The following is a 26,563-nucleotide window of genomic DNA, read 5'->3' as shown; positions in this document are numbered from 1 at the left end:
AATATCGTTCATATGTATGTTCGGCGCTTAATTTAGATAAAAGTTTTTTAGTTTTCCTCACGCGTTTCACATTATTTCCCATATTTACACAATTAAAAAAAAAATTATAACAAATAATATAATAAAAAACAAATGCCTAATTACTACTACATTATTTTAACTTAATATATTTATTTACAAGAAAGAAAAATATTTATTATAAGAAAACATGAAACAATGAATTGTAATGAAACAATAATTTACAATTAAAATTACAAAAAAATATCTCGTTACGTAATGATGGGGCGAAAAGATCGACACATCTGTATGGCATCAGGCCTCGGCCGGCAATGTCTGCACACGGCGTTTACGCACACATGCGTACGATTAAGTTCGAAAATAAGAATATCTGATTAAAAAAAATCTATTGATTTTACTAAAAAAAGTGACACGGGTAAAGTAGTATATTGCTTGTAGAATAATCTGACTAAAAACCAGAATTATTTAATGTATATAAGTATAGTTATTATTTCTTAAAAGATTTTTTTAGAGGTAACTTTGTGATTTTTTTCTATCGTACCAAATTAATTACATCATGTTTTCAAAATAACAAATAACTGAAGATTATCATATATTTTTTTCATTTGGTTTACTGCATTGGATCATATACTTTTTTGAATTATAAAACTTGCATTTAGCTCATGTAGTCCCCTTAAAGTTGAATAGAAACATTTTAATTTTTAATGAATTCAAATCTAAATATATCACTATATACAAGCACTTTTAAATCGTCTTTTCAGAACAATTTTAATATAAAGTTACCACCGGTGGGGAATGTAAATTCTACCGAAAAAAACCGGCAAGGAATTCAGTAGTTACTCTTTTTTATTAATCACATATAATAACCTAATACAATTAAATGTATTTATCCTGTATGAAAGTCAACGATTAAGTACTAAATCCAAGTCAAGGTCTGTGGAATTTTAGTATAAAATCGGAACTTGCCGTTAAAATCGCCGATTCAACTGTAAATATACATCATATTGTTACAAATGAAAACATGAGTGGATGTATGATGATGAACGTAACAAGTAACACTTTGTAAAAAAACAATTTTAAATCATAATTGACAGTGACATTGACATAATTGTTATTTTTTTTCAAAATGTTACATATAACCTTAAGCCACTCAAGTCTTGAATTATAGTTTGACGCTACCGTCATCCCAACTTTACTAAAACATCCTGAAGGTAGTCTCTAACTCCAAGATTACAAATAGCGAGCGTTTTATGTCCAAGTAAACCATACATTAGGCTCACAATAAATCTCGATTCTTATTCACACATCGTAAAATAGTAATCGAGGGGGAGGATATAATTACAGCAATGCAGTCATCACTGGATCTAGAGTCATGTCCACTTCAATCCTCGTATGACTCACGCGAAAGCATAAACTAACACATAACAACAATTTATATCACGATCCCACGGTACAGGCAGGGCTACCAATTGAATATAAATATTCTCTAAACGTGTAGAATGCTCAGCGTCACTTGATTGTAAAATGCACAAATGGTTTGATAAAAATATACTATCAATACCTTTTTCAATTTGATAAATAGTAGTACGAATAGATTAAAATTCTTCGATCCCGAACGAGATCTGATTAATTACTGGGATTCCCTTCTATCAGAATGACTGTTAGATAAGCACACTTTTTTTAGGCTGGAAAAACGTATTTACGCGTGGGGGATCACTCGAAGTCCATAGTCCCATATCCCCCATATTCCATAGTCCCAAGAGTATATGGGACTCTGGGGATTATGGAATATGACCGACGCAAACTACACCGGAATATCCACTAAAAAACCCGGTGGTCTCCTTGGAATCATCAAGGGATCGGTTGTGCATACTACCGTGACAGATGAGTAAACTGCGTAAACAATCGCTTAGCTTTTGATGACGGAAAGGATAGTACTGGATTGTAGACAGTTGTAGCTAGCTTGGAATTAGACATTTGTCCAGGAGCACACTACCAATAATGACATTATTCGATGAATATTGATTATGTGAATAATGTTAGACACGTATTTCACTAATGCACAAGCGAGCATTACAATTTACATAGATTTTTTGCTAATATATCACAACGTCGTAAGTTGTAAGCGGATGAGACTCGCAACGAGGCTGACAAATCTTTAAAACGTTATCTGCGTAGAAATCTATCATTATATAAATAATCACGAGCATTACTTATGATACCACTAAAGTTAAAAAAGCAATGCGCTTAATAATTTTCCAGCTATAATATAAATAGTTGTAGCCACACAATACGAAGACCGCATAATAATTTTATGAGAAAGTGTGCGAAGGGAATCGATAAATCAATGACCTACAAATCCAAGTTATTGATGTTAAATATATGTACACTTTGCATATATTACGATTATCGGTCAGTCGCATTAACTGATTATTTTAAATGCAATAAAGATCAATAACCTCTCTTAATGGTTTAATCACACACGAAGAATATTTGCACAATTCCGAAGTTGAATCGCAATTATTTATCGACATTCCTGTGATGGTTTAAATTTCTCAACTCGTCTTTAATAATCATTTAATTAAAAATTATCTCTTAAAGATGGTTGATATTTATCAATGGAATTATAGTTAAAATACTAGTGAATATCTGTCGGCTCTTCTCAGTAGAATCTACATTCCGAACCGGTAGTAGCTTTGTTCTATAAAATGACAAAAGTGCTTGTAAAAGGTCAATAAAATTGATAGCGATATATTTTGGCCTTATTTTACGATTCGATTCGAAGTTTAATTAATAGATTTTTACTGTATTGACTATTTTGTTCTAAATTAACGTCTCAACCCTAATAGTTAATTGTAAATTAAGCTAGGATACAATTAGGATGATATTACGTGAGTCATGTATTTTATATTTATGTTAATTAATATCCCGCGGAACACTTAAAACGAACTTAAATTCTTTGAAGGTTTATCATTACGCTGGAATGTAAGGCTGTGGTTTATTTTGTGGTACAAAAAACTGGTGAAACAACATCGACACATGTATGATATATGCAGTATACTTAACATTAAAAAGAGAAGTTAACTAACCACGGCTCATGGTTATCGATTTCGGAAATTCTGCTAGAAAAGGAATTCCCTAATACCCACTTTTTGTATTTTCTCTAACATTCTTTCTTTTTTAACAAAATAATAAAATCGAATTACAGATAGATTCAATTCAAATATAAAAGAAGCTTTTTCTAAATTATGTATTACGACGACATAGTCCAAATATATATTTTGAAATAATTTAAAAACATCGTATAGGTACCTGTGAAACGCGTTATAATATCATAAGTCTTATACAAAGATCGTGTCCAATTGTTTGTACATTTGCTATTATATCTTAAATAAAAAAGATTCTCAAAAAGCAGCACTTTAATTTTAGCAAAGTTGGTGGCGCTTTGGTGATATGAGATATTATTAATATTATTATTTACAGTGTCAAAGGTTATGGCTAGTGGTGTCACTTATTATCGGATTGCACGTTACACGAAACAAAAAATAAAGAAACCAAAAGACTACATTCATACGTAAATAGGAACGTCACTAATATTTGTACACTAATTAATCTCATACGGTACTTTAAGTGTCTTCTGCGTGCATTCGGAACGTTACACAAGACTGACTAAGGTTGTAATAACTGGCGTTGATTGTAAATAGTCTTTGAATTCGTGACAGAACATTTTGTCCTCAATCGGTTCGTGATAACGATCACAGAAAATTGGTTAAAATGACAGGATGCTAAAAATAATTAAAATACGTCATATAAAATCGTTTAAATAGTTTTATTCAATTTAGAAGCAATTGAGGAAAACCAAAATTAATTTTAATTTGTAAATTATTCTGACAAAAATTACTTCCAATAAGAATTTGTAAGAATATAATAGGGGTTTAGAAAGTCATCTCTTAAAAACCGCAAGTGGATTAATCCTCAAATAATTGAAATACCTACTTGGTTTAACAATGCATTCCAATCCTCTTAAGTGTACAAGTGAAAGTTTTTACGATGCACTTCATAAACTTTTTTATATCATCTGCGAATACAGCACAAATTCACAACATTCTTATCTATAGAATTGGAACACGTATAATTCTTCATTTTGTCATAATATTAACAATGGCAACATCGCGGCGTGTAAACCTAAATAGGCGATGGTGTTATTATTATTTTTCTTTTCTAAGTCATATTTATCACCTTGAATCTCGAACTTTATGCCTTTGCATTGAAATTTTTATAATTTATTCAAAACAAACTGAACCTAAGGCATTACTCGCGCGAAATATACAAAAAACACTATAGCACAAAACCGTCACCCAAATCTTCACACCCTCGAGTGGTGACTTAAAAAAGAAGCCTTCCTTACCTTCCCCGGGACTCAAACTATATCCATGCCAAATTTCACCTAAATCAAGGTAACAAACAGAGATACTTTCGCATTTATAAAATAGTATTGTTATAGTCATGATAACATCTTCGTCAAATATTGGGATAGGTTACAGCTTTAGGTAATAGGTAGAGTAGTTATTATTAACCTGGTCGAGTGACGGTTAATATTGCTGGGTTGCTCTTTAAAATAATCTATTTAAATCGGTAAATTTTAACAATTGATGTACTCAATCCGTTGAGTCATACTTGCCGATATCAAAGGAGCCTTACGATTTTGAATCTTAGTTATACATACGTACAAACATTTGCATCAATATCAAAAAAATCTTATAACAATATTAAATACTTATCAAACATAGTCATCACAAAAGTCTGGGATGCTCAAGTCCAGAAGTTATGGCTTCTGAACTAGTTTCAGATGTTTGTGTGTCTTGCAACAAATTTCGCGAAACACCACAAAGATATATATGATGTTTCGCTTTGTGGACTATAATTACTCCACAGTAAATAGTGCAACATTAGTACAGCAATATCAATTTGAATTAACCGAACGTTTAAAGGCTAACGTTGAAATATTACTATGGGCGACCATTATAGTGATTTATCTGGCAAAGCAAGGTCCGAAACGAGCTGGATTTTCTTCTCTATATCAATAGCCAGAAGGCAAAGCTGTTAAACATGACATATTAATGTTAACGTGACTTTATCGTTCATTTCAATGACATCATCAGTGTTGGATCAATGGCGCGACTTCGGTCGCCAGATAATAATATTAAACTACATCTACAGTATGGATACAATAATATTTATTTAGCATTATAATTTAAGAATCAAACGTTAATTTAATTAAGATAAACGTCGGTATCGAATAGATTTGATGAGGTGTCCCAAATTCAGTTGTTTATTTAAGATCATCAAAATATATTATAAAAACTGATATTAAAAATTGTTTGTTTTTATGCAGAGGGTAATCTCCTTTACTAATCATCTACTTCTAAACACGTTTTCACTGTTAGAAAGCTACATTATACCTAGTGTTATAGGGTATAAGTTATATTTTATTTATATCCGTGCGATTCCGGGGCGGGTCGCTAGTAATAATATGCAGCTTGTTTTAATCCTGTTATTTTGCAAAATGCTTGTGGTCGTGACGTCAGTCTGGCTCGCTTGACTTTCTTTCAGTGGTGTACACATGGGTACTCTACCGCCTGATAACTTCGACTATGGCTATTATAAAAGACGGAATAAAAAAGATACTCTCCTTTAAAATGACGTTTTCAATTTTTAACATTTTTACTCATACGTATACCATTTATTATTGAACTAGAATAACAGGACGGCTTTACAAACATTTGTTATCTTATTTGTTAATATTAATATTGACGATAACGCCAGACACTGCAAAGTCGAAAGAATTTTAAATGTTATATATGCATTTAACTCGATTTTATGCATAGTTTAAAATTATTGTAGATGTGTATTGCGACTCTATGCACGGTGCACGACAATATTTTTTTAGATAAACCTATATACTGCATTATTTACATACCTATGTTCATATCCAGACACCTAGGTCTATTTCAATGTCAAATTTAATTTGACCGATACATTGGTCAAGTGCTGATAAGGTCACAAACAGACGGACAGAGATATTTTAGCATTTATATTAATATATTATACATAAATTGCAACGTTTATAATTATATGATAAATTCTAAGAACGTGGTCGTAATTCATATATATATATTTCATAACGAAGGGCAGTGCTAAATACTTACAAAGTTTGAAATAAAGAACGTAATTTTATTATCAACGAAGTCAACGAAAACAACATAGAAAATGTATTGTTTATCATTAAGTATAATTTTCCAATGCTATTAATTAACATCAATCGGCACTACAAAGCATTGGATATAAAAACAAACAATTATCACGATAACCCGATAAACCCGAAACAACAGAGACGTCCGCCCGACGTGACTCATGGCATAGCAATGACACCGACGCGCGAAATGCGAAGAGCATTTTATTTTTTTTAATTTCCTCACAGCCGAGGACCGCAAGGCCGTTATACCAACATTTTTGACGTAATATGCAAACGGGGCATCATTGTAACCTCGCAGGTTATGAAAACAACTTATGTTTACTGTTGCCAGTATTACTGCGTTTCTAGTTCGGTGGATAATTGATTTAATAATCGTTCGCAGGGTCGTAGAGGCATTACGTAGTTCTCAGCTGCAGCGGATGCCTATACTTGATCTCTGGCACGTCGTAGAATGTCGTAATGTACTGGAACTTGTCGTAATCAAAGCGTATTTTTATATTGCCTATATAAAAGTTTATTACTCTTTAATCTATGCTTACAAAAGTGAAACAAATGATGCATTAAATCGATTAAATTTCTGCACATGAAATACAACTCTCTGTTTTTTCTTTTGGTTTATGGCTCGTTAAAAAAATTAATGTCTATTATATCAAAGACCGCTTATGCGTGTTTCATGTTAGGACTATTATAATTAACGCTCGTCTAATGATTCAAACAGAAATGGACCATGATAAATAAGGCAAGGGTGAGAAGTTAAGAATAGAACGTGCTCCCATTTCTATTAATCATTTTATATACAACCTTATTTTATCTACATAAAAGGATAAATAAGAGGTAATTCTATATATTTATATATATTGAATCACACAGCTTGTACTAATTTGATCAACCTAAAAACATTTTGCATTACAAAAATATCACCAAAGTAGACTATCAGTGGGCCGATCGCCACAGTTACTAATATTAAATCAAAACCTACATGAACCTACAAAACCAAAAACCTGAAACATTCTAATATTTAATTTTCGATCTTATTACTAATACTAAAGGTCTCATTATTGTTCAACATCTCGCCGGCACATTTTACTTAGACCGAATATTTTTCGCGACGACGCATGTAAATACTGACGTATGAGCTAGCTATAGTCTTCAATTAACAGGCGTCGACCTACTGGTTATTTATATTTCAACGAATACTATCACAGAGTAAAAACACTCTTTGGTCCATATTGACGCAACATCCGTTACTCGGTAGCCAGTACATGTCTTAAGTCACTGTACCGTTAAAACGTCGCTACTTTTAAATTATTTCGATCAAATGTTTGTTTTAAGCTAATAAGCAATTAAGAATGATTAACTAATTAGTAAGTTGCACACACCAAGTACACTAACTTTATGACATTAGCATTTTGTTTAAGCGAAAATGTATAGTAACTAATAAATTACTAGTTTCCTGCCTGCCTGTGTGTTAAGGCAGGCATGCCTTTTCTGCCTGTAAGGTTACATTTGTTCGGGATATAAAACAGCCTATGTACTATTCCAGACTATAATCTTTCTCTGTGCCAAATTTCATTCAGACCCGTTCAGTCGTGATTGAGTACAAACATCCATCGATTAGTTAAAAATTGTAAGGCAAAAATTGGCCACATTCTAATAAACGATCGACATTCGCATTGGCATTGTAAGATATACTGGAAAACGTTGACACATCCCTTGTACCTTAAATTACATGAGGTCACTCACCCTTCATACCAGAACACCGCAATATAAGCGTTCGTGTTTGGCGGTAAAATATTAGATGAGTTAGTAAGTATAAATACAGACGTACCTAAAGGATTCTTTAAATTTAGTAATATGTCACATTAAATAAAGCTATACTAATATATTTTTTATCTTATCATGTCAAAGGGAGTTTCTGGTAACTGTCAACGTATTCAGAATCGTTTCATTTCTTAAATACTTGGCAAAAAACTAGCCCGCTGTTGCATATTTAATGAAGCCATAAAAGTCGCGTCCGAACTCAGTTTTTGTCAAAATTTAAAAGGTTTCAGAGACGAATGTTAAATTTCGTTGATCAAACATTTATCGAGTAGAAACGTGTCCGGCTAGATATTTTACCTGACATTAGACTCTAGAAGGTTAATTAATACACTAATTTTGACACAATGAACACGACTAATCTATAATAAATCAAATAATTAATTAATTCGTTAGTTAAAATAACATAAAAACATTTCTCGACTCTACCTCGTGCCAACTTGGCCATTTCGTTTTATGTTAACATACAGGTCTGTTCATTAAAAATGTATTCATAATAATCACTGCCGAGCCTTAGCCAAACATTTAAACAGATCTAGTTGTTCGCGATGCGCTTCGTGTATACCTCTTAGAGATACGCGGCCTTGTTTCCTCGTCTTTCCAAATCTTGCAGCCACATTGATATGCGACACGGAATCGCACGTTGTTTTTTTTCACAACTTTATTATGTTGCAACCTTATAAGCTACACCACTAAAGCAAAACGTAAAAGTCTTACGCTGCAACATTGTACATCTGCTTATAATTCAAGTAGCATCGACCGGATCTTTAAGTGGTAAACGTATTAACATTGTCAGAGAATTATTTATTTAGACGAAGCTAAAACGGACGTTATTGTGGATAAAGAGAGCACAGGATCGTAAAAGATACCGAGACAGATGGTCTACATATCGAGCAGTGGGTGGTTTACAAGTTAAAAGTGGGCTAAAATTAATGAATTACAACGATTGAAATATTTCACCGTCAAATTTTCTGCAAAACTTTATAGATATTAAGATTGTTATTGTTTGCTTATGTTTGTTTAGGACAGATGGGATAGTTCCATAGTCATTCCATACAAAACGGTAATTTATGTTCTTAGATTGCAGCTTAGCGTATTATGGCGACCTTCAAAAACGCCTAGGGTAGCGCTGTTTCATTGGGTATTCTGGTAATGGGTTAGGGCGTCCTACATACCCCCCGTGCATACGGGACGCGTAAAGAAATTTACCGGAAACAAAAAAATTCTCACGTAATTAGAAAAAAAAAATTATGATGTCACAACTCAGTTAATGCAACCAGCGGAGTCATTTTTGTTTCAGTTCAATAAAAAGAATAATGAGAAACACAAGATCTCCAGTACTCTCCCTCCAATTTCTCAATCTGACGTTCTGCTTCCTTATCTTAAATTAAGTATATTATACATCTTGCATATTTTCTTGAACGTCGAGACGACTCCGGCTTCCCACTAATTTGATTAGCATATTCTTAGAAATATAGGTTACTTAACGTTGCTTTCTAGGAAACCTGCTGTGTAAGAGACGTACCTAATACGGGTTATAGCTTCGTTTCTTCATCTGATAGGATTAAAACTTGCGATTTTAGCGCACAATATCCAAACGTATAAATCATAGTCGTAACATGAGCTGAAAACTACATAACTGCTTTAAATAGAGCACAGACTGAAATTGCATTTATGACTTTCACTCTTTTATACACAGTGAGATCGAATAGTGAGATGATGAAATCAATCAAAAGGGTAGATTCGACAGAAGAATTGCGATATCCACATTATCAAACACAAAGATGGCAAGTGGTTATAACGTTAGTCTTAACCGAAGATTGTGGGTTAAAATCTGACCGAGCACCACTGAGGTCTCATGATTTTAATTTGTGTTTTAACGTCCTGCAGGTGTCGAATGCAGTTCTGTGGCAGCGTAGTGGAATAAGCTCCAAATGGAGAGTCCATCGAAGGGAAATTTTTAGACATACACTTACTTTATAGAATAATGACGATACATGACGTATGAGTAAACAGAAAGGAAATTGAAATTACCCAAAAAATACGTTATTTTACCTGGTGATAAAAATATATTCTATAAGAAATAGGGTATAAGTATTGAATATCAACGAGTACCAACATATTGAATATAACATAGACTCAACTGTAGCGGAGTTGTCAATTACTCTGACCTTAGACCACTAAGTGCGTTAAATAGGTGCATAGGTAGGTATGTATGTTGCAAAATTTAAACAATGGTAATAAGGAAGCTTTAATGAAAATTCAAGGGAATTTTTAATGACCAATTCGAAAGCGCTCGTTAATTAGTTGACTAGGCTAGGCCGTTGGCGACGGCGGCAAGTGTTCCGAGGCAGCAACTATCCGAAGATTTAAGCAATACTTAGTATTGTTGTGTACCATTTTGAATGTAACGCGTTGACGATGTAAGGAATGTTTCTTAGAGTGGTTGGCTGTGGTGACAACTTACAATCACGTGACCCATTTGCCAGTCTGCCAACCTATTTAAAACAAAACAAATGTTGCATTGTACGTTATTCTAATAAACCTCGTCATAACTTTCATATTTATTACCATCTTTTCCTGATTTATTTGTATTGAATTCGCAGTTCTAAACATAATTTGTATTATTACATAGTATATTTTATAAGTTACTTATTAATTTTGAAATATCATAAATAACAAGAATAAACAAGTATTGAAAACTAATAAGTTACGTGATAGTTTCGATAACAATGACCTCATTCTTAAGAACGAAAGATTTAGTTTTGAAATATCAGATATTGTGGTCAAAGCACTAGCACTTGGTAGACCAAACAAATACTAGATTGACCTTCATTACCAACAAATATCTCATGGTTATACAAATTAAATTCTACAGCAAGGAGGCAATCAGTCAATAACAGATTTCTCTATACATACAAATTGATGATTGTTTTTAGTGGTATTATGCGTTCACGCATCGTTGATACGATTGAACTGAAACTTTGCACAGATTTAGCAGGTTGCGTAAAACTTACATGCCAAAATAGGCGGCACGTAAGTCATATTGGATATTTTAAAAAATAGTAAAGGTATTAAAGGTATAGATTGTTTTATTTAAAGATTTTTGGATACAGATTACTTTATCTAAAATAAAACCTAATAATACTAATACTACTACCAATAAGAAACACCAGGTGAGTAAATTTTTTAAGTAATAACCTTGTTTTAGTTCGAACTTAATATACATAAGGTAACAATGTTTATATGAATAAAGACACTACAATATAATACGGAGTGTCAGTTTTACAAAGATACAGATATCGACCATAATAAATCCGTCGAATGATAGATGTCGCTTGCGCAAGATTTCGAGACCGGTTTTGCCCAGTGGCCAGAACATAATTGATTCTTCCACGGAACAGAGAATTCGCTCAAAGTACTATCGAAAACTCAATTATTGGACACGTGGATCTGAAAGTTAATTGAGACACGACCATGACCCATATATTTTTTTTTATTTCAATATAAGCAACATATACTACAACAGTTTTTTTTTCATATTTATTTATTTAAATTTATAACCTCAAGCAGCATACAATTTCTCTAAACTTCCAAAAATGCATTCACGATTACAGCATCTGTTTGCTATTCAACCTTTTTATTCTATCATTTCTGATTGAAAAAAAATCAACCCTAAATAAATGATTTACACTAAACAAATTGGCTGATATTATTAAAAGATTTCCTCTATCAGTATAGTTTCCTATTGAAACATTCCCAAGAAACTAATTTATTAATTTTAATTTATTTTTTAAACAATTAAATGAGTTGATGCATTACATTAATAAAATTCCGCAGACATTTTTAACTTTGCCGTTTCATAGATTCAAGTCATTTGTAAAAAATACATTGCTAAAGAAGGCATATTATTCGATACAAAATTATATAGATGATAAAAAAGCGTAAAGTTAATGCATGTTGACTTCCAGGCAGGAGACATTACATACATATATAACAGTATTTAACTAACATGACTGTATTTTTAGATTTTGAAAAAGAGTAACTAGTGAGTTTGTTGCCGGCTCTTCTCGGTAGAATCTACATTCCGAACCGGTGGTAGCTTTACTTTAAATAGTTTGTTAAATGACGATTCAAAAGTGCTTGTAAAAGCCTACTTGAATAAAGTATATTTTGATTTTTGATTTTGACTGATATTAAATAATACTTACTTAAAAAGTTAAATGTATTTAATTAACATAGGATTTGCACTACAATTATCAATCACGCGTCTGTCAACAGCAATCGATAAACCTTATTAACTACCTAAATATATTTTTATTTTTTTCTCAAAAAACTAAAAGTAACCTGTGGAGTTATCAAGAAACACAGAAGTGTTACATTAAAAGCAACCATAGCAGATTGCCTAGAATTATATTCATATGTGCACCATTTCTAATGTATGATCTCTTCTGAGTCTTTCTTTGGTTATTGCCTCTTTAGTTGAATCAAACAAGCATTTATACTTTAAAGTACAAGCTATATTCATAACAATATATAACCCATATCAAAACATTTTGACCAATTTTATAATCTCCCTTATTTCGATCATAACCCCAAATCTCACATGACGATCCAAAATTGGCGTGAAGTAGAAGATTATTCGTAAATATTTCCGAATAAATTTGTGTAAGACCTAACGAGCTTTGCTATATTAAGTAAACATAGAACTATTACAACCTTAGTGATCGATCATTTTCAATCACCAATTAGATCAATGCGAGGCCAATAATATTATGGAACAAATAATTTGAACGGACAGTTTTGCTAAAGACATTTACTATGTTATTTTTAGACAGAAAATTGATTGCGATCCATGGAAACAAACACATGTAGATATTCAAATAAACATTGTAAGTTGACACCATATTTGGATATAAAGAAAAGATTGCTAGTATAGACATATAAGCAATGTTCTATCGCCAATGGGATAACTATGTTATGTACTATGTGCCAGTAAATATACCAAATGATAGAGCATTTTTTAAGAAACAATAATACAAGTAATTTTTATTTTAGAGGCTGATATAGATTAGGGTAAGGCTGTGATTTTCGCTGGTTAAAAAGAAAATATCTTTTGAAAGGTAAAGTAAGAGTAAAGACGTCTCTTTTATTAAAGATATACATAAATAATTGACCAGAAAATTAATCCAGAAATTCTACAGAACTTACTAACAGATAATAGGATCTAGGTGAATCTGAACTAGACCCAATCCACAATTCAAAGCGGGCATTAGTTTAATTAAATGCAAATGAATGTGGTAATGTATAGTAGTGATATACTTAATCTATTTAAATAACTATTTTAATATTATATTCTAAAAACTATGTCAATCAAAACATAATATATGCTGGATTAAAATCTGCTACCATATTTTATCTATCATATAATGAAAAAGATCGCTGCTTATTTTAAACGCGCATAATACAAAAGTCTCTGCATATTTTGAAATAAAATTGGCTCTTTTACATTGAGCGTGTTTCAGAATTTTTTGGGAAAACATTATCATACAATATAGTTCAACGTCACGGCACATCAACACATGGCTTGGTCTGCTAGTTTCTTTATAATTTGAAAAGTTCTGTGTAAGCTTGTCTATGAGACCAATTTTCACGAATATAACTTCCACATGGGATATAAAGTAAAAAGTAACAGCTAGTAAATATAGTAAGTACTACTGTTTAATAACCTCATTGTAAATAATTTGGTGCTTATTTCAGCACGCTGATCCAATGTGGGATACATGTGGTAAAATTTAATCTAACACATGCAGGACGCCTTATACAAGTACATGAAAGCTCAGTGAACTTGAGTTAAGATTAATATTATATAATACTTTTGCAATATCAGTTTTTACGGACCAAACAGACAATTTGGCATCGCATAACCAAACTTCATCTACCTACTCGCTATCAATATACGAATCTATTCAACTTGTGACCAGGTTATTATGTCATCGTTTTATTATATGTGAACAAACATAGCGTCACGGTATTAAATATATATGCATGAATAATTGTAAACGAAATTGTAATATTGCTAAAGTTACGACTAAAGCCAATATCAGAAGTCGGTACTACTGTTGCATTCTTGACTTCTATCACACCGATGTAAAAATTACGACATCTTTTATTGGAATGACATTTACTTCCATGTAACTATTTCTTTCGTGACAGTTATATTTATGACATTAAGAAAGGTCATTAGTCATAATTAAGACGCGGAAATGACAAATTAATACATAATTAAACTTGATACGTAAAAATTAGAATAATTAAAATGATGGCAAAGTTTATTGAGTTACTAGTAAGATAACTATGTTGTTTAACTGAATCGCGTCATAAGATTCGCAATGTACATATAAAACATTTTGATTAGATAATCTTCGAGTTTAGTCATCATTCATTTCATCATAACATCTAGATCTAGATAACTTTAAAACATAATACAACAAGACGTTATATTGTATCTGTCTATATATATAAAGAGGTAAATACGTTTGTTTGTATGTTGGGTAATCTCCAGAAATTGTGATGACATACTATTTTATTCACTGTTAGAAAACTACTTAATTCCCGAGTGCCATAGGGTATCAATTAAATTTGTATCATATAATTATCTTTATTGATAAATTGTACCTGCGAAGTCGGGGCGGGTCGCTAATAAACCAATGTATGAGGAGGTTTTACTTTGTACCGGCTAACATAATAGTACTAAACTAATAAACATTAAACTTATACCAGAAGATAAAGTGCGTTTCAGATAAATTTCGAATCTTACGCACTTTCGTATTCTTTAAATTTAGACCACGTGACAAGCGTGAGTTACATATTATTTTTATTAATAGCGAAGTAATAAACCAGTCGACTATTCTTCAATAGAAAACGTAGGGCTAATCTAGATTTAATACAAATGTAATGCTTATAGTTGGGAACATTTTACTAGGTCTCGTAGCATACGTTCAATATCAAATAGATACGACCTTACGAGATTCTGTGGTCAAAGAGCAACGAAGTACTCTTATTACTTCGACTACAGTACAGTAAACATAGCGATATGGTCCACTCTCCACTCAGTTACAAACTAGATCTAATAATACAGAAACCACAAGAATTTAGCTATTTGTGTATAGTCAGCTCCGTTATAAATGTCGCGATGACAGTTAGTAATTAATGGTTTTACTATAAGGAATCTTTAATAAACCAAACATTCCTCAGTGCGGAAAGATTGAAATAAACATATTGAAGTCGTAAAAACTGACCATGAAGTAATACACAATTTTTAAAATCACAACGAGAGGCGACTAGACAAATAATAAATAATTTTAAAATTGGAATCAAGCCAAAGACAATAATCCGGCAGAACTGTCACCACTACGATAAGATAATGAAGAATTCGTCGCGTCGCAGTTGCAAAAGTTGCAAGTTTGACCAGTTATGTATAGAGTGCGGTGTGAGCGGCAGCCGTACGGAATAACCAAAGCATAAAGCGAATTGGTCTTAGCCGTAAATTGACGCGTTTCTAAAAGTTTATGGCGCCAACTACAAAGGCAGAACATTACATTTAACTGCGGGATCATGAATCGATTGCTTTGCATTGCATTTGCGTAGTACGTTACCGTTTAGAGAAACAATCACTACTGTTTACTAAATTCGAAATTGTATCCGTTCATTATTTTAGTGGTAATTATAATAGTAATAATAAAATATATAAGTCATGTTACTTCAACATGGGGTTAGTTTTCTTTGATTTTAGTTGAAATATTATGTATTGTTTTTTAAATATTAATTTATAAGAGGCTGTAGTTATATTTTAAGAGCCTACTTGATTCAATGCTTATAATAGCCACAGTAATATATTTATTATATTATAAATGAATCACTAATTACAATAATACTATAAGATACAGCAGTATTGATTAATATTGTAATGATAACATTACATTTTTCTTTAGAAGTTTTTCGTACATATAGTTTTGACAAATATCGCAATATCTTATAACATGTGTGCGTGTGTGCGCTACCACCTGTTTCCGCACAGGTTGTTTAAGTTAGGGCCATGCCCTTACTCAAAGTATAAAGGTTATTTAGGCTACTACACATTTTCCAAATATGTTCCATAATTTATAAAATTCATCTCCGGATAGGCAAACATTTGACAGAATTTCATGCGACACATAAAGGTCCTCAAGGTTACGAGGTTTTACTCACAATACCCGAATTTTTAATCACAATATTTAAGATCTATCCAATCCAATGATATCTCGTCTCGGCTGTAATTACTTATTCCGTAACAAAATCACGAAGATGCAATGACTGGCTCCGTTGAAGGGGTTGGTTTTATTAAAGTAACCCATAAAACTATGCGTACACGTTCTGAGCACAAAGGGCCAATGGCCATTAGCGCTTATTAAGCACCAACACACAATGTTAGCGGTGTCATGTTACATTCGTCTCGACGCACACCACCGCGGCCTCAGGTCTTACGTAGCATGCTCTTACTGTATCCTTTCACTAGTGTATAATCGCTTCTTTACATGCTCATATTCACTAATAACACTGGTCATCTCGAACTGACTAAACAACATCTGATATATTTTAAATAGCATGAACTCTTTTAACTGAGATTTTTCAACGTTTGCGCTTTAAGGGGACTACATGAGCTAAATGCAAGTTTTAAATTGCAAAAAAGTTTATGATCCAATGGAGTAAACCAAATGAAAAAAATATATGATAATCTTCAGGATACATGCTAGTTATTTGTTATTTTGAAAACATGATGTAATTAATTTGGTACGATAGAAAAAAAATCACAAAGTTACCTCTAAAAAAATCTTTTAACAAATAATAACTATACTTATATACATTCAATAATTCTGGATTTTTGTCAGATTATTCTACAATCAATATACTACTTTACCTCTGTTTCACTTTTTTAGTAAAATCAATAGATTTTTTTTTAAATCAGATATTCTTATTTTTGAACAAAATGCGTACGCATGTGTGCATAAACGCCGTGTACAGACATTGCCGGCCGAGGCCTGATGCCATACAGACGTGTCGATCTTTTCGCCGCATCATTACGTTACGAGATATTTTTTTGTAATTTTAATTGTAAATTATTGTTTCATTACAATTCATTGTTTCATGTTTTCTTATAATAAATATTATTCTTTCTTGTAAATAAATATATTAAGTTAAAATAATGTAGTAGTAATTAAGCATTTGGTTTTTATTATATTATTTGTTTTAATTTTTTTTTTATTGTGTAAATATGGGAAATAATGTGAAACGCGTGAGGAAAACTAAAAAACTTTTATCTAAATTAAACGCCGAACATACATATGAACGATATTAAAGGGTAAGAGTATTTTATTAGTAAACATTTTTTTTTTTATAATTTTTCAATATTAAAAACATCTATTAGAAAAAATGTGCAATCAGTTCGCATAGAATCAGATTTTTCGAGCTCTTCTTTAAATATTACGATAGAGTATTTGGTCAAAGTAAGGAAAAAAATCAATTGAGAGTGACTACATTCGATCCCCATGAACTCGAAGCAATATGATATTTTTCATTAAAAGTACTATGGGACATATTTAGATACATATTTTTTAAATACATACTTTTATAATTAATAAAAATATAATTACTAACATTTATTTATTTTTTACAGAATAAAGAAAGTCGAAAACAGTAGCACGGAAGCTGTTTATATTGAGTAAGAGTTTAATTTTATCGATTTTGTTTATAATAGGAATTAAAGTTATGTATGAACTAATTTTAATAATAAAAAAAAATGTAACTGTTGTGAACCAGAGAACTAGAATATTTAGAAGTGTCATTTGTACGTAATTCTCAGATATTCTCATAATCAGGCCTCGGCCGGCAATGTTTGTACACTGCGTTTACGCACACGTGCGTACGCATTTTGTTCTGATTTTATCTGATTTTAAAAAAATCTATTGATTTTACTAAAAAAGCGACACAGAGGTAAAGTAGTATATTACTTGTAGAATAATCTGACAAAAAACCAGAATTATTGAATGTATATAAGTATAGTTATTATTTGTTAAAAGATTTTTTTAGAGGTAACTTTGTGATTTTTTTCTATCGTACCAAATTAATTACATTATGTTTTCAAAATAACAAATAACTAACATGTATCCTGAAGATTATCATATATTTTTTTCATTTGGTTTACTGCATTGGATCATATACTTTTTTGCATTATAAAACTTGCTCATATTTCACTCCGTGATTTCTATGGAGGATTAGGTACATACATTCAAAATCATGTATAAAATCATATATGTTTCTACAAAAAAGGTATCCTATTATTAAAAGAAAATGGACCAATTTAGTCTACAAATGTAATTCTTGAAGCGGGCTTTTGGCTTTTTATCATTATTTCATAGTCATATGAATTTAAAAAATCCCTGACTAAAATGATTGCAAACCACTGACGTAAGGTACTAAGCATACACGTATCCGATTTCACTCGTCGCGACGTAACACACACATACGCAAATAAACCGGGAACCTTAACCTAAAGGGATAGAGTTTCAAGTGTACAAGAATATGGATATTTCTATTACAATAAGCCACGATTATAATGGCCATTTACGTATGGATAAATAACTGTGGTATATTGATAGCCGCGTGGTTCCTACTCGTTTGTTAGAACGAAACCAACCCTTTAGTCAATACATTCTCAAGATATGTTGGCGTCTGGCTGGTGTCTAGCTGGCGCCTGACTGGCGTCTGACAGGCGGGTGGTAAATGTGTGCCAAATTTGAATTCTAACAAATTTCACATTTAACCAACCCCACATAAATGAGCAGAGTATTTGATTGATTTAAGTTTTGATCATCTATCCTTATATTCCTTCGAGAAGTCTTTCAATGCCCCCAATTAAAGAACCACCAAGACAAACATTAACTTTCATTACATTCGATTTTTTCCATAGAGTGCATTATTACATCTGTACTTTATCGACATACTGATATATAAAATAATATGTATATATAATTAGAATAATAACTACTGAATAACTACTGAGTTTCTTGCGGGTTCTTCATGGTAGTTTACTTTTTTTGGTACTTTACATTTAATTCAAGACATGACAATTCAAATGTGCTTTTATGAGCCTACTTGAATAAAGAATATTTTGATTTATGAGTAGTAAAGAAATGCACATCATATGATACAAAAATCAAAGGAGTTTAGTCATTTTAAACTTGCTTCTTAAATGTCTTTAAATTAACATTTTTTTTTTTTAAATAGAAACATTCAGTGCTCCTTACACATGTACAAGCATAAATGTGTATGAGGCGTGAAGGGCACTACCGAAGTAGAGGTTTCTCTTGAAACAGCTAAATGGGCAATTATACCACTTTACGTCAATATATAATCATAAATATTTATATTGTTTTTCCATGTAATACAATTCAAAAACATATGCATAAGGTTATATTTTATGGCTAATAGAATTAAAAATGCTAACACAAACAGAACAAATACATCTAAAGGATGAAATATTGACAAGTCATAGGAGAAGTCATGTTGTTAGAGTAGCTTAGTAGATTAAAGTACAACTGAGTTATTTTACTACAATTAAAGTTATTCAATTATTAATTTAATTCAATTCAGTGTTTCAAGTTTCGGTTTTGGCAATTGACATAATCTTCACGTCAATACACCATATAACTGCCATATTTCATTAATATATACTAGAAATTATACATATTTAGATGGTTTTCCACCAACCCGCATTGGAGCAGCATGGTGGAATATGCTCCATACCTTCTCCTCAACGGGAGAGGAGGCCTTAGCCCAGCAGTGGGAAATTTACAGGCTGATTATGTTTATGTTAGATGGTTATTACTGATCATGTTCAAAACACTATGACAATATTTTAAATAGACACCTGGAATTGTTTTTAATTTAAAAATTTAGAAAAACATTCTAATAGAAGATACAGGTATAATTGAAAATACAGAAAGATAGCAGTTGGTGCAATAAAAACCACAGATATGAATAAAATATACCACATATATATAATTTGTGGACAAATAAATTATTATTTATAATAGTTAGAAAGACTATTATACACAAGGTCACAATCCTACAAATGTTTCAGTACACATGAACATTTAACAACTTAAAAACTTGCATAACACCGCATATGAAAACAAGAGAGTTTACCAAGCAATTATAACCTGTAATACAAATACTATAACATTCATATTAGTATGTATCATGAGAATCGTTTCAAATTATAGTAATTTGTATAACAGTTTCATACACAGATTTAGTAGATTAAGTTATGTAGAAATACAATGTTATTATTGGGATATTTTTCTATTATGCAAGTTGATTGTGTAACGAATAATTTGCTTTTTGCACATCAAATTTGCATATTTTTATTGAACTATTTATAGACTGCCTATGAACCTCAGGCTAAATAACTCAAAACCATTTTAGCTCTGAAATAACTCAACCCTTTCCACAAAGGTGCAAGTTTAACATGAAAAAACAAAGTTCTATAGTCACATAACATATTGAATGAATGTCAAGACAAAATTGAATAATAGGCATCTTCTAGGCGAGCTTGTTCCATTTTACACAATATCAATACTTACTATCAGATATGATATTCAAGTGTAACCATATGCCCAATTAAAAAAAGTACAGGTAGCTAAGAGGTTTATAGGAGAGAAATCAGGACTTTTAAATCTGTTTATAAGCTAGCACTAATGTACAAGTTATTCATACTTAATATAAAAAACCTACCTATTCCTACCATTTATTTACTGACTAACATATTAAATATATATTAAATATAATACCATAGCTACATATTCATATACATACAACACACTATATGTCTTATATAATGCTTATATTTATTTTTTTATATAGATAGTATGTAGAGTAAATAAACTCTCTGTGAAAACTGATTATTTTTCTTTAAAGGTTTAGCATTTAAGTACTAATGCAGTTTCTGATATTGTAGGTTTATTTTACTAATAATTTACATAAACTATACCAAATCTATGTAGATATAATTAAAAATTAATAGAATATATTCTTTATTTTATGCACAATTATATTTAAAATGTTTATGTGTTGTGTTCAATACTAAAGTAGTACTTTTTAATTATAAATTATAATTTTCTGTATTTATGTTTAATTCATATGGTATTATTATTGTTAACTACAATAGATAATTAAAATAGTAAACAAGATATTCAGATATTTCTGGCTAAATAATTAGTATATAGCTATTAAATATAATCTGTGTACTCATTAGGTTACTTAAAGTTTATTTATTTATTTACTGATATGAATTTATTTAGATAACAAGTCCATATCTGACTCCCAACGAATAAAGTATGCAATTGAAACTTATTGGTCTACTAGTTAGCTCTTTGTCAAACAAGTCATACATTGACCTAATCTACTTACTTCCTTTGATAACAATAAATTATATTATTTGGGCGTCAAAGTCTACGTGAACATGGACGAGACGTCGCCGGTGACAGCCAGACACTGTCACGTCGTCTTTGTGTGTAAACAATGTTAAAAACATCTAATATTTCCTTAAAATACGGTATAATGATATCACTTCTGAGCGCTAGACTGACAGCCTACGCGCCTTATGTCACACTTAATCTTAGAGGACCGGCCTCTAATTGCCTCTGAATGACCTCCGACCTGACAACCGCTCTATCAATCTACTATTTCGTAATAGGTCACCACCAAAACAATAATACGCGACACACTTTCCATTAACGTAGGGAGTGACACAACTCCACATACTCTACTATTACTTTCTCGCTCGCGCACGCTATAAAAACATAAAAAGTACGAGACAAAAAAATCTGTCAAAACTTTTAAAATTATTTACACGCATCACAGAAACTATACCAACGGAAAGTTAATTTTTAGAATAGAAATATACTATGTATTTGTATAGTACTAACCGTAACCAAGTAAACATAAATCCAAATCAGACAGCAAGTTGATGATCTCCGTAAAAACAAGACACAAAAACACTTTTAAAAACTTTACTTTATATTCGTATTATCACAATGTTAACACACAGGTAAACACAGTATGCACTATCACGGGACACGACAAGAAATACGCTACTTGCACTTCAATGTTTATTTACAATAGTGACCCTTCAATATTACACATATTTCACGGGACGTCTGTCGCAGACCAACGAGTTTCAGCCATTTTGCTTTATTGTTAATTGTCGACTGAATGTCATAGACACGCTTCTGTTCTTATGCATGCAGTTGGTCAAAATAATGACGCCTATACACAGACCTTTTTATCTATACTTTTTTGTTCTACAATACTGTTGTAAAATATTGTATTTATTTATTTTATGATTATTTTTGTTTTAAGCCTTATATATGTGTACAATGTTTATTATGTAGACCTTTATCATTTAATAATCGCTCGTCCCCAATTTACTAATAAAAAAAATAAGGATTGGTAAATTGAAGATAGATATCATACATAGTAAATTTGTAAAATGATAGTGATCAAGATGTATTTTATGATAATTTGCCGTCAATTTAAGTTTTGTTTTAAAGGTAATAATAAATTCTCTTCAGTATGTTTCCTCTGTGGTCTGAGGGCAAAAAGTATTCGCATTTGTTTTGGATTGCTTAGCTGTGTTTCCTCCATATAGGAGTATTATTGTTCTGTATTTTTATTAATAGTGTTTCGAAATGGAATATAAATATAGCAATATTGCTTTAATTTTATTTTTAATAATTGTAAGAAAAGTTAATATTCAATCATAGTTTATCATGTATGTTTTCTAATGTTTATTTATTTATTTTATTGAACAGATGAGTGTTAGCGTTGTTTACTCCGATGATACAGATGAAGAAAATAAAGCAACTTTAATTTCATGTTTGTTACTATTCTGACTTTTTATTGTTTTACGTAAAAAATACTGAAGCATTTAATAAATGTATAATTTTAGATATACCTCCAGAATTTCCACTTGATTTCAACCAAGTTTTTGATGATGCCAGTAACGTTTTACGAAAAGTTGTTGGAAAAATGATGGCTAATAAACGTTTACTTGGTGTGGATTGGTAAATTTTATATCATAAAATAAAATTGGTTATTAAATAGAATAATGTTTTTTAATAATAAAATATTTTTACATTACATATTGGTTTGTTGTATTTAATATTATATATTGATTCGATGTATGCCTGATTTATGATTTTCTTGTATTTTTTAAGATAATCCTTGCCTAATGAAATTATTCATATACTTAGTTCATGGTCAAATATATTTTGAGCATCATCTTTATGCTGTTTGCAAATAAAGTAAAAATAGCTCTACTTATGCATTAAAAATCTTGGTAAATGTTTTATTTATTATCATCATCATTTATTAATATTTTACTTACACATACTTAGACAATGTAATAAATCAATATTTGGTAGATTTATTGGTCAGGTACTAATTGAATTTGTTTCTTATTATTTCGTGGCTCATTATAGTTAAAGGAAAATACACAGTTTTTATAAAATAAGTTTGGGAAAATCTGTTTTTTAGAAAAAATTGAATTAACAAACGTCAAAACAATAAGTTTAAATATGACAAGTCACAAATGAGTATGGCTACCAAAAAAAATATGACAATGAAAAAATATTGAAATTAATAGCATAATCATTTACGATATAATAAATAAATATAATAAGTTTATTTTTAACCATTTTTTGTGAGTTGAGTTTATTCATACGAAAAGCTTATCCATGACTGTTAATGGTATATGGATAAAGAATTCCAAGTATCATTTTGTTTGACATAAAATGGCGCTCAATTAATTTGCACGTATGTATTGAATTCTTGAACGAAAGGTTTTGAAAGCCCGCGTATTTTTTGATTAAATCTATTTTGAATTTTTAATCAAATTTACTTATAGTCTTAACCTTCATAAAATAATTTATATAATATGCTGGAAGATATTAATTTGAATACAATTGTATCAAACATTTTGAGTGAGAAACGGTACAGCCATTGCAGGTTATGTTTAAAGATTATTAAAGAGCACTATGTTCGTTTTGATGATGCAGTCTCTTTATATCCATCTAGTGGTATTTTTCAACCGCTCTCTGAAATTCTAACAAAACTCTTTGATGATAATGTAAGTATAACTTACCATATATTGTTAATTTATGCTTTATAAATATATTACTAAGTAATACTCCTTTTATGATGATTTCCAGATTTGTGATGAAATAGCCGGTGTTGAAGCAGTTTGTACTGACTGTGTTAATATTGCGCTTTCATCGGCTCGTTTTATAGAAAAATGTCAGAATTCGTCACATATTCTGAATGGAGTGTTTGAAAATCTCTCAAATAACTTCAACACTGATATTGATACAAGCAATACAAATAAGACATTATATATTGTGATAGACGATTTAGATTCTAAAATTCTACTCGTGGATAAACCTCAAAAGAAGCAAAAACCAGTAGTATCCAAATTACCTTTTGAATGTCATGTTTGTGATGAATATTTTAATACATTTGTAGATATAAAGGCACACAACTTAGCAATACATGGAACTTTGACCTGTGATAAGTGTATTGAAACATTTGAGAGTGACATTGATTTGGTCTCTCATGAGAGTCTTAGCCATAAGTATAAATGTCCTGAGTGTCCACAATATAGAAGTACCGAGGAAGGCTTACGAGACCATCAAGATAGGCTTCATAATATATATGTTTGCAAGGAATGTGGTAAACCGTGTCATGGCTTGGATAAACTACATACACACGAAGAAAAGCATAAAGCAAAAAGTTCCTGCCCAAAGTGTGGAAAAACCTACACAACTAAAGAATTTTATGAAAAGCATGTTAAATTATGCCTTAACAATTTAATTGACCCTCATCCAATAAGAAGTAATATGGAGAAAACCTATAGTTGTGAGAAATGTGAAAAAGCCTACAGTACCCCGGGAGGACTCAGAGTACACAATCGGTTTGCGCATGGAAATGCCAAGCCTCATGTTTGTAAAGAATGTGGTAAGAAGTTCACTGCACCCAGTTACCTAAAGGTTCACATGATAAAGCATACAGGTGAAAAGAATTTTAAATGTGACATTTGTAATAGTAGATTTGTTTCAAAAGAAGCACTTTTATATCACACCCGACGACACACTGGTGAAAAGCCATACACTTGTAAATTTTGTAGTGAAAGATTTGTTAATGCTTCTGCTCGAGCTGAGCATATTAAGTTTAAACATGTAGGACCGACTTTAATGTGCGAAATTTGCTCACGAAAATTTGTCACAACACATTTCTTGAAGCAACACATAAGTAGACATCACGACCCCACTAGCAAATTGTACTACGGTAGAAACATAATACCTCCAAATCTACCAGTTGAACAGAACATGCGAAGGTTTATTATTAAAACTGAAAACTAACTGTGATATATTTACATTAACCAAACAAACCAAGTTGTAGCCTATTACAAAGATATAATATAAAGATATAAAATTGTTTACTAATATTTTATCTGTTATTTGTATCACTTAAAAATTTAGGTTACTGTAAAAATTATGATTTCTATGCTAGTTATAGGTTATTAAAGCATTAAAATTAATAAATTTATATTATTAAATAAATTAAATATCATTTTTAATCAATGACAATAATATAAAATCTTTAAGGGAACACCATTTCCAATTACTCAACAGAAACATCATCCCATATTTGCATGGGTGTACTCTTTTTTTTATTTTTTTAGCTAGTAAAGTATTTATATATAATTTTCGTTTTATTTAATGAATTATTACTCTCAAAACTTACTGACTAACTAAGGCTACTTGGTTACCCACTCATCAGATATATTGTCGCCAAACAGCAATACTTGGTAATGTTGTGTTCCTGTTTAAAGGGTGAGTGAGCCAGTGTAACTACAGGCAAAAGGGACATAACATCTTAGTTCCCAAAGTTGGTGGCGCATTGGCGAAGTAAGGGACGGTTAATGTTTCTAACAGTGCCAATGTCTATAGGCGGTGGTGACCACTTAACATCAGGTGGTGCATTTGCTGGTCTGCCTAACTATTGCATTAAAAAAAAAAGAAGAAAAACAATGCCTGATATTATTTCATAGATAATTAATAATTGAACTGTCGTCAACTGTACATGCACTAAAATTTGGAAGAACAATCGTTAGTACCTGTTCAGGATGGATATATGAACACGAGTTTCCGAATATCCACTTTAAGGTGCCCTAAAATTGTTTCTATTTCCTATCTAAATTTTGTCGTATGTATATTCACAGAATTAGCAAAAAAACAATGTGGTAGAATAAGCTCGATAAGTAGCAAAAATATTTTAGCTATGCCTCGAATGAGATATTTATGAGCATATACT

At 31.1% G+C, this 26,563-nt stretch overlaps 2 protein-coding genes across 2 annotated transcripts in view; one reads left to right on the top strand and one right to left on the bottom strand.

Moving 5' to 3' along the window:
• The window catches only part of LOC113392114 (rho guanine nucleotide exchange factor 11), a 175,124-nt gene extending 152,699 nt beyond the window's left edge, over nt 1-22,425 (bottom strand). The window contains exon 1 of the mRNA XM_064219348.1: nt 22,120-22,425. The gene's annotated coding sequence lies outside the window, so the exon portion shown is untranslated. The remainder of the gene's footprint in view (nt 1-22,119) is intronic.
• A 1,502-nt stretch (nt 22,426-23,927) lies between these two features.
• Nucleotides 23,928-25,904, top strand: LOC113392057 (zinc finger protein 846-like). Its single transcript, XM_026628289.2, has 2 exons — nt 23,928-24,320; nt 24,403-25,904. Exons 1-2 carry the CDS (start codon nt 24,129-24,131, stop codon nt 25,606-25,608), a joined length of 1,398 nt encoding a protein of 465 aa, XP_026484074.2. The 5' UTR covers nt 23,928-24,128; the 3' UTR covers nt 25,609-25,904.
• Nucleotides 25,905-26,563: the final 659 nt, after the last annotated feature.

Source organism: Vanessa tameamea, chromosome 27, assembly GCF_037043105.1.
Source record: "Vanessa tameamea isolate UH-Manoa-2023 chromosome 27, ilVanTame1 primary haplotype, whole genome shotgun sequence".
NCBI lineage: Eukaryota > Metazoa > Arthropoda > Insecta > Lepidoptera > Nymphalidae > Vanessa > Vanessa tameamea.
The sequence above is the reverse complement of the archived record's forward strand: the minus strand, read 5'-3'. Positions and strand labels throughout refer to the sequence as shown.

Excerpts from the sequence above, each read along its gene's own strand:
- LOC113392057 (XM_026628289.2), top strand. The coding sequence starts at position 24,129 with ATGCTGGAAGATATTAATTTGAATACAATTGTATCAAACATTTTGAGT. Across the intron at positions 24,321-24,402 it reads CAAAACTCTTTGATGATAAT|ATTTGTGATGAAATAGCCGG; the intron begins GTAAGTATAACT and ends GATGATTTCCAG.